This window comes from Lipotes vexillifer, unplaced genomic scaffold (assembly GCF_000442215.2).
Source record: "Lipotes vexillifer unplaced genomic scaffold, Lipotes_vexillifer_v1.1 scaffold1011, whole genome shotgun sequence".
Classification (NCBI taxonomy): Eukaryota; Metazoa; Chordata; class Mammalia; order Artiodactyla; family Lipotidae; genus Lipotes; species Lipotes vexillifer.
Window position 1 is genome coordinate 4,955,156 of NW_006787698.1, and position 9,886 is coordinate 4,965,041.

General features: G+C 53.9%; 1 protein-coding gene across 7 annotated transcripts in view; it reads left to right on the plus strand.

Annotated features, from left to right (window-relative positions):
- DNM2 (dynamin 2) overlaps window positions 1–9,886 on the plus strand; it is a 102,492-nt gene that overhangs the window by 54,935 nt on the left and 37,671 nt on the right. For 4 of the 7 annotated variants that reach the window (XM_007460681.1, XM_007460685.1, XM_007460683.1 and 1 more), the window contains exons 7-11: window positions 313–455; window positions 5,148–5,283; window positions 6,513–6,580; window positions 7,190–7,328; window positions 9,705–9,791. In XM_007460681.1, the coding sequence (XP_007460743.1) occupies window positions 313–455; window positions 5,148–5,283; window positions 6,513–6,580; window positions 7,190–7,328; window positions 9,705–9,791 (573 nt within the window). Of the gene's footprint in view, window positions 1–312; window positions 456–5,147; window positions 5,284–6,512; window positions 6,581–7,189; window positions 7,329–8,424; window positions 8,564–9,704; window positions 9,792–9,886 lie in introns of all 7 variants that reach the window. The other 3 variants (XM_007460686.1, XM_007460682.1, XM_007460684.1) reach the window with 1 other exon arrangement.

Sequence of the window (9,886 nt, forward strand, 5' to 3'; positions counted from 1 at the left end):
CCCCCCCCCCTGAGCGACACTTGTGGGAGGCTGTTCCTGGTCAGCACTTGGGTCCTGCTGCCTGGTCCTTGCGAACAGTTGTGTGTACTCTTTGGTGTGACAGCCTGGTTGATCTGCCCTCCCAAGGCCCCACAGGCTTTTTGCAGCATCTTGCACTGTGGATGGAGCTGTGCCACCTCTCCCTGCCCCTCACACCAGTGTGACTCCAGCTGGATGTTTCTGTTGGTCCCTCGAGGCTGGGGGTGGAGCAGGCCCACCCCTTCTCAGCATCCTGCCCGTGCTGACCTCTGACCTCTAGCCTCTCTCCCGCAGCAACTGACCAACCACATCCGGGAGTCACTGCCGGCCCTGCGCAGCAAGCTGCAGAGCCAGCTGCTGTCCCTGGAGAAGGAGGTGGAGGAGTACAAGAACTTCCGGCCCGACGACCCCACGCGCAAGACCAAAGCCCTGCTGCAGTATGTGCCCCTCCCCTCGCCTGGTGCTCTGGGGCCTCCACCAGGCCTCAGGTTCCCACACTCATCCGTCCGTCCGTTTGTTCAACAAACACTTGTCCAGAGCCTCCTGTGTGCTAGGCCCTGTATTGAGCACTGGGGTCTCCCCAGTGTGCTGGGCAGACACCCCATATGCTCAGAACGGGAAGGGGGGAAAGGATGAGGCAAGATAAGTAGATGAGAACACGTGTACTCTGTGAAATGGCCAAGTATCAAAGTAGGGAAGGGGCTAGAGTGTGCCAGGGTAGTTGTAGGGGTGCCATTTAAAATAAAGTGGCCAGTGAACGCCCCCCTGAGACAGTGAGAGTCAGGCAGAGACCTAAAGAGGTGAGAAGAGGTGAGGAAGGGGGCCATGCAGAGTCCTGGGGTTGGGGGCCCGGCCAGTGCTAAGGCCCTGAGGCAGGATTTTATCCAGCATGTCGGAGAAGGCCCATGTGGCTGGAGCAGAGTGAGCGAGGGGAGAGTGGGAGGAAGGGAGGGCGGGGAGGGAACAGGGTAGAGCCTACAGGGCCTTGTAGACCATGGGGAGGGCTTTGGTTTTTGCTCTGAGGTGGGAGCCATGGAGGGTTCTGAGCATCGGCAGGACGTGGCCTGACGCAGGTGTTCACGGGCGCCCTCTGGCGGCTGCAGGGGGGACAGACATGGGGGGAGGGAGCCGAGCCTTGTGTCAGCTACTTCTGCTTGCTTTCTTGGAATTCTCACCCTGACGCTAAGAAGGTGCTCCCGGCAGCCACCCAGCTGTGAGTCGGAGGAGTGGGTGTGCCCCATGATCTCAGCTTCTCACCCGGGGCTCCTCCTGCCTCTGCACTCCAGGTGTCTGTCCTGCTGGGGACCCTTAGCTGGCTTGGCTAGAATGGGATCCAGAAGCTCCTTGGCACCTCAGATGGCAGGTGGTGCCGCGTACAAGACCCCTCCCAGAGGGACACTGTCCTGTGTGGCCTTTATAGCCCTGATGTCCCCCTACCCTCTCTGCCAAGTGGCACTGCACACTGGTGGGATCGGGTGAGAATGCTTTTAACATCAGACGGCCTCAGCCCATTCCGAAAAGCTTTCTGCAGCGCCAGCGCTGGCCCCTTGCGGGATTTAGGAGATCTGGTGTAGCTCATGCTGCAGAGGCCACGGCCTGGGGCTAAACCTGGGCCTGATGGGCAACCACAGGCAGGTGGCCACACCCCTCTGAGCCTCATTTTCCTCGCCCCTAAAATGACAACCGCAGCCTGCAGCAGCTCTCAGCGTCACGTGGCCATTGGGGAATTTTGTGAAGATGCTTTTGGGGCCCTTGGCGGGGCGGGCCAGGGGACGCCCTCCAGGACAGCACCCATCCCCCAGGGGTCATGTCATCTTTCACCAGTGCCCTGAGGCCCGGCCCGGGTGGTTTTGACATCACAGCAGAGGTGCACCGCTATCTGTGGCCCCTCGGCGAGGGCTGGTGTTCCTTCTTTAGTGTCTTATCTGCAGTCCCAGATCCTTCTGCAGGCTATGGGCCACACAGACCAGCGGCCAGCAGAGGCCCTTGCTTCTTCCTTCCCTGCTGGCAGGCGTCCCTTTGAATGGCTTGTTGTGTGACCTCCTCCTCGGCCTTTATTATAAAAGTGACTGCCTTCACGTGTACAGAGGGTGAAAACTTCCCCTCCCTCCTCTGCACCCCGGTTCCCATCTCCAGGCTCTTGTCTTACTAGAGAATGAGAACAGTGGCATCAGGCTAGCCCCCAGTTCTGCTCTCTTGCAGCAGATGGAAGTGGCATCGAGAGCCTTCCATTTCCCACGGCCGCCTGGAGTATCCCATACGCTCTTCGTTCCCATCTCCAGGCTCTTGTCTTACTAGAGAATGAGAACAGTGGCATCAGGCTAGCCCCCAGTTCTGCTCTCTTGCAGCAGATGGAAGTGGCATCGAGAGCCTTCCATTTCCCACGGCCGCCTGGAGTATCCCATTCGCTCTTCCCGTGACCCCATGCCCATAGGGGACATTCGGGTACTTTTTTGCTTCTTCGATAGATGCTTCTCGAATTCATTGTTGAGCTCACAAGCGAGGATTCCCGCAGGGCAGACTCCTAAAAGAGGGATCACTGGCTTGAGGAGAACTTGAATTTGAATCAGTAGCGCTTCCGTGGCCTCCAGGGGGCCCCATGCCCGCTGGCCCTCCCGGCCTGGTTCTGGGCGCCCCCTCAGGTCCCACACAGGTATATATGGTATGTGGCTCACTTGGAGCCAGTGATAGGAAAGCTGACTGTCTCTAATCATCCTCGTTACCATGATCGATTGTTCTGAGTCTAGCTTTTTCCTCCCAGGCACAGCCTGGTCCTTGCTCCATGTCGCGGAGCCAAGTTATACAATGATCTTCACCTCAGCTCCATCTTGTGCATAGAACACAGATCACTTAAAACCCTGGCAGGTTTTTTTCCCCAAGCAGAGATGATGGGGGACATTTTTCAAACCAGCCCTTGTCCCTCGGCTTTTGTGTTTTGCGCCTGGATCTCTCTCCTTCTAGAACTAGGATTAGGAATGCACGTTCCCTAGACGTGCAGTTGTGGCTCTAAACTCAGGACCATTCACCTCTAGGGACCGCTGGTCATCTGTAGATATCTTACCTGCCCTGTACCTTGGTGTATTTATTTGCTGTGGCTGCAGCAAAGTACCACAAACTGGGTGGCTTAAACTAAAATAGAAATTTATTGGGAATTCCCTGGCGGTCCAGTGGTTAGGGCTCTGTGCTCTCACTGCCGAGGGCTTGGGTTCAATCCCTGGTCAGAGAAGTAAGATCCCACAAGCCCTGCAGTGTGTCCAAAAAAAAAAAAAAGAAAAAGAAATTTATCGTCTCATAGTTACGTATACTGAGGGTCCAAAATCAAGGTGTCGGCAGGGTTGGTTTCTTCTGTGGACTTCGAGTGGCTTGCTGGCAACTTTGGGGTTCCCAGTCTCTGTCTTATCTTCACATGCCGTTCTCCCTGTGTTGTGTGTCCAAATTTCCCCTTTTTCTAAGGACACCAGTCACAGTGGCTTAGGGGCCCACCCTTCTCCAGTATGACCCCATCTTAACTAGTGACATCTGCAAAGACTCTTGTTTCCAAATAAGATCACATTCTGAGGTACTGGAGGTTAGGACATCAACGTGAATTTTGGGGGGACACAATTTAACTCATGACGGTAAGTATGCTCTCTGAGTGCAGCTCGGACTCCAGGGCCCCTGGGAGGCTGATGCTCACGCATGCTCCGTCTTTTCCCTTCTGAGTCTGGCAGCAGCTGGCATGGTCTTCATCCCGCTGCCTAAACCACTCCCTGCTCCATACTGTGTCCTTGCTGTAGTGCTCATCCTTTTACGACTTTGGCCCTGATTTGGCCACCGTTCAAGGTCCCCATTCCAGGTGCAGCATTAACGTAGGCCTTTGTGTGTCTCTGGGAAGGAAGTCAAGCGTGGGCACTGTCTGCTTCACGTGGGCAAAGAGCTTCTGGGGGTCTGGGACGCCCTGTGCGTGACCCTCTGGGTGTTCTGGAAGAACCCCATCCATTGGTGGCCGAGGCTGGCCGCCCTGGCAGCTTGCAGGCATCAGCTGTATTTGCCCGTAAGAGCCGGGCTTCTCTGTGCCAGGGAACTGCCAGCTCCCTGCTGCCAGCCCAGTTCGGGGCTGGTCCCGATTGGAGCAGCTCCTCTTCTGGGGAACCTCCACACAGTACTTGAGGAGATCCAGAATTGGGGGAATGGAAATGAGGAAATGATTCAGACAGACAGTGCAAGGGGCTGGGGAAAACAATTAGAAACGCTAAAGAAGACCAAAACACTGATAAATATCTTGGTTCTTCACTGTTCACTTCCTCACAGCACTAATCAGCAATACTCTGAGACACTTTTTTTTTTAAGGGCTGGGCTGGGTTCTAAGGGGCCACGCGTGGCGTTACCACATTTCATCAATTAGGTGTGCACTTAAAAAAATTTTCTTTAACTTCTCAAACCAGATGATTCAGATGAATTACCATTAATTGGCAACATTTTTCTTTCTGGGGGGTGTCCAGGGCCATTAGTGCATTTGGGGACCAATGCCTGCTTTGAGTTGATGAAATCTAGAAACTCCTTAAATCCTTATTACAGTGACCCTGTGTGCAAGTGCTGTTACAACCAACCCACTTTGCAGATGAAGAAACTGAGGCTCAGAGGGCAGAGCCACCTGTCCAAGGCCTCTCAGCCCATCAGTGGTGGAGTCTTGACCCAAACAGACTGGGAGGTGGCGGGAACCAGTTGAAGCCACCTGAATTGTGTGTGGGGGCTCCCTTTTCATGTTACGGTCCTGCTGGATCAGGCCAAACCTCAGGGCAGAGATTGCTAAACTGTGACCCCCGACACACACCCCGCACCTCCCTCTTGCCATCTGCAAAATGGGAGTAATAACTGCCCCCCGCCAGCTCCCAACTAAATGAATGAATGGTCGTAACAGGCCTATAGAGCGGGCCTGGTGTGTAGCAAGTGCTTGCCGCTGGCTGCTCCTGGATTTTGTCTGGTTTTGCTGCTAAAAAATAAGAAGATGGACGTTCCCTGGTGGCCTAATGGTTAGGATACAGTGCTTTCACTGCGGAGGAAAGTAAGCCACAGCTTGACCAGGGACGTAATTCCGGAGCTGTGTTAAAACCTCTGCTTTGACCTTCGGGTCTTCTGTTTCCTCATAGGATGGTCCAGCAGTTTGGGGTGGACTTCGAAAAGAGGATCGAGGGCTCTGGAGACCAAGTGGACACGCTGGAGCTCTCCGGGGGTGCCCGGATCAATCGCATCTTCCACGAGCGGTTTCCCTTCGAGCTGGTGAAGGTAGCACTGCCCGGGCCAGGCCCTCTGGTCAGCCTTGACCCTCCTGCTCAGTCCGCCTTGAACCGGGCCTCCTCCCAGGCCACGAGGTCTCGAGCTCCCACTTCCAGGCCTGGGCCTCCTTCCCTGAGCTTAGAGGTTTCCAGCAGAGCTGTATGAAAAGTTCCATTTTCTTCCTCTGAGTACATGTTCTTTGCAAAGTACATAGAAAATATAGGTAAATTCACATGGGAAAATGTCCCCAGCATGTGGTTGAAAGGGAAAAAGCAGATTATGGAGCCAGCATGTGCAACAGAACATACAGATGATAGTTATAACATCCTTCATATGAAATCATACACGTATGTCTAGATGTGTGTCTTTTTGCAGAGACAGACCTGCAAGGATATTCACAAAATGTCAGCTCTGGGTGCTGGGATTGGAGGGTTTTTTTTTGTTTCAATTGCTTGAAGTTTTATACTTTTTTACAGTGAGCACGTGCCATCTTTGTAAAAACCAGTCATGTTCTTTTCAATAGAAGAGCAAAAGCTAAAAGGAAAAAAACACCCATAATCCAAACACCCACAGACAACACCTCTTAGCACCTGGATGTGTGTCCTTTGAGAATTATTTCTGTGCAAATGCAGGCAAAAAGCCTCCCTGCATCCACAAACACAGTACATATATTCATCCATACCAGTGTGTGCATATGTATTTTTTTAAAAATTAATTATGCATCTTTGTATTCTTTTTTTTTTCCAAAGGATTTGCCATCTTTCCACACTAGTATATACATTTCATGTATTGTCAATGGCAAAACACTATCTTATTTTATGACTGTCCCATCGTTCATTTAACCAGTCTCCCATTTCGCGGCATTTAGGTTCTTTGCACATTTTTCAGCAGTTACGGATGGTTTTGTGGATGTAGCTAATTCTTGATTAATTCCTCAAGATAAATTCCTAGAGCTCTTAAAACGACCTTGTGACAGTATAGGTATGTTTTGATTTGTGCTGCCACATAGCCTAGAAGAAAGTTTATTTGAGTTGATTTTCCTTCCAAGAGAGCAAGAGTGTTAGTTTCAGAGCATCCTTGCTGAAACTGAGTTTTAATGTTCTTGAAAATTTTGACCAATTAAGTATTCTGCCCTGTGAGTATAAATGGTACACAGGAGGTGATATTCCCTAGGTATAGACCTGATGTGGCGGTGCCTCAGGTACCTCCTTGCATGTGTTTGGTTTGTCTCTTCTCAGATGGAGTTTGATGAGAAGGACTTAAGACGGGAGATCAGCTACGCCATTAAGAATATCCACGGAGTCAGGCAAGTTCCACGGGGGGAGGCGCCGTGTTCCCTTCACCTCCATGGTGCCACCCTGCAGCGAGTCAGTCCCCACAATCCTTGGGGTGCCCCAATTGGGGGGGCCTGGAGAGGGCTCTGGGATGGTTTGCAGTAGCTGTCAGTCTCTCCCTTTGGGTCTCCAAAGGCACTCGAGGGTGGATGTGCTTAGTTCTGTGTGGATTTGTCGTAAGCCCCGCGGCTGTCCGCTGCCCTTGGGTTAAACATGGGTTAAAGGGCCCAGTTACCGTGGTCAGCCAAGTCAGAAAGCTCGCTGCAGATTTGCCCTGGCGTGTGGGGAGGAAGTCAGAGCCAAGGCACGATTGCAGGAACCCCAGCATTTGTCCCCGTCATGGGTGCCCCGGACTCCTCCTGGGTCCCCACCGTTTTGCTCCTGCCCTCCACACTTGTATCGCCGTGGGGTCCTCAGATTGCCCTGGGGGGTTCCAGGTAGCGGATGCGGGCGTCCGACCCCCAGACTTGCTGCAACCTTGGCTCTCTCGGGAACCCAGCCCGTGCCTATGAAATCGCTGACCGTGCTTTGTTTCTCTCTGACTTATCTCCCCTGCCCCCCACGGGTACGGATGGTTTTAGGACCGGGCTCTTCACCCCGGACTTGGCATTCGAGGCCATTGTGAAAAAGCAGGTCGTCAAGCTGAAAGAGCCCTGTCTGAAATGTGTCGACCTGGTTATCCAGGAGCTAATCAATACAGTTAGGCAGTGTACCAGTAAGGTATTGGACCCTCGGCAGGGTGACTCCTGGCCTTGTGGAAACGGGGCTGTGGGAGTTTGGTATCAGGCTCCCGATGGCTGCTTGGCCTTTGCCCTGCTGGTCCCCCTCCCTCCCCTTCCCAGATTGCCTCAGTTTCCAAGAACGTGGCCTCTACCCAGAGGCTGGGGCAGAAGCGTTTTGGCCTGGGTGCAGCCTGGGGGTGCCAGGCCTCCAGATTCCAGACTGGTGGGCAGGGCTCCCTGGGACCCTGATACCAAGCTTAGCATGTGTCTGATGGGGTCTTGCTGGGCTGTCGCTTTGCTGTCTTCTGGGAAGCAGAGAGGGACCTTGCGTCACCTGCTGGAGGCCAAGCTCCCTGAACCTCCCTGCCCCTCACAAATGCCTTCTTGACAAATGCCTGGCACCCTCAGGCTTTCCCGGACCCAGCCACTTCTCTGTCCCCAAGGCGCCGAGAAAGGCCCAAACGCCAATGGCCTAAGGAGTGCTCGGCCCTGGGCTCGCCCCTAACAGCCTCCACCAGCTCCCGCAGGAGCAGTGCTGTCCCCAGGCAGTGGCCCTCGGACCCCCGGCCTGGTTCCTGGGGCAGCACATGTTGGCCAAGGTGCTGAAGCGCTTCCTAGTGGCCAGTTTGTGCTTGCACGCCCCCCATGGCCGTGGAGCTCTGGGTAGGCCTTCCAAGGCAGGAGTTTCTGCTTCTCCCTTCTGTTCTCAGTCTGGAAAAGCCCACATTTGCTTCTTAAGCTTCTTCGATTGGAAAAGGGAAGGGAAAGAAACCCAGATGGTTTGGAGATGTTCGTCCTAGAGCCCATTGTCACAGATACGAAAAGGCAAGGCCTCCCCAAACCTTTAGCTGTTCGTATGCTGACTCCCACCTGTAACACTTTTATAATTAAACCCCAGACTGAGCCCACCCCTTGGACCCAGGTCGCCTCTTGATCCGAAGCAGCTTCCGGGGCAAATGCGGGCGCAGGCTCCTCCATGCATGTCACTAACCAGCTGACTCTCGTTTCTTCTCTCTCTGTCTCCCGTCCCGCGTGTGTGGCCTGCACTGCTCCTGGGTGTCTTTTTACCTCATCCCGCCCTCCGCATGACCCAGGACGGGGCTCTTCACCCCCGACATGGCCTTTGAAGCCATTGTGAAAAAACAGATTGTAAAACTCAAAGAGCCGAGTTTGAAGTGTGTTGATCTCGTGGTCTCAGAACTGGCCACAGTCATTAAAAAGTGTGCTGAGAAGGTAACAGAAGGTTTCGTTATTATCACCTATGCATCTGTCCCCCATCTTCTCTTTCCCATCGTGAGTCTTAACCCAAGCATCTGGGAAACTCTGCCTTGGCAGGAACCCCCTTCCGTGGGCCAGTGGTCGCTTGGAGACATCTCAACTTTGCCTTGGCTGACACAAGGGGGTGGGCCAGTCGCACTTGGGTTCCACCTTTGCATTTTGGGCCTCTGATGGGGATGGAAGGCCTTTGATGTCACCAGATGCACTTACTAAGCAGGCAGCAGGGATGAGTGTCCATGGCCATCCCTGGAACGCTTTGAGAAAGCTGGTTTCCAAACTGCCACCAACGCGGTGAAACACTTCGCCCGTGTACTGATCTGCGTGTTCTTATATCACAAGGCATTTGAGAATTTTTTAGAGTTCCTTGGCGGTCCAGTGGTTAGGACTCTGCAGTTCCACTGCAGAGGGCCCGGGTTTGATCCCTGGTCGGGGAACTAAGATCTCACAAGCCGCGTGGTGTAGCCAAAAAAGAAAATGGAATTTTTCCTCTAGTGATTTTGACCATTTGCTCAATTTTTCCCAACTCGTGGTCTTTCCCCAAACCATGGAAGGTGGGCTTCTGTGCGTTGGTTTGGTTGCTGCTGCAAAGGCTGGGGCAGCGGGGGTGTCAGAGGAGTGGATGCCAAAGGTGAGATGATTGGGAGCAGTTTCCCAGCCCCCGCAAGGGAGTCCCTCCGAGGTCGATGGCCCAGATGCTGGTCCTCCCCCCATTCTAGAACGGGCGCTGCTGTGCACTCCTGAGCTGTGCTCGGGCCCTCGCCTTGGTGGCCCAGGGGCTTTAATTACACTGTGTCCTTGCTCTCACCCAGCACTTCGAGGGAGGGGGGTGGCTGTCACCCGCTTTCTCTGCCACTTTCCACCTCTGAGACGCATTCTCGGAAAGCACCTCTGCTTGTGTGCGGGCACCCTCTCGGTCTCTCCGGCCCACCGTCCCCTTCCTGTCTCCCGGCTGGAGCAGCTCTGAGACAGGAGCGGGGTGGGGAACCGGTGGGCACACTCCACGTCACCCGCCCCCCCTCCATGTTTTCCGTTTGGCTCACTTTGCTGCCCAAGCCATGAGGACCCCGCCGACGTCGCCACTCTCCTTTCCCTCCAGCTCAGCTCCTACCCCCGATTGCGAGAGGAGACCGAACGAATCGTCACCACTTACATCCGGGAACGGGAGGGGAGGACCAAGGACCAGGTACCGGCTTTTTGTTTCATTCTTCAGATACAGTTTATGTGCAGTAGATCTTGGTTGTGCAGTGTGAGGTTTTTTTTTTTTTTTTTTTTTTTGCG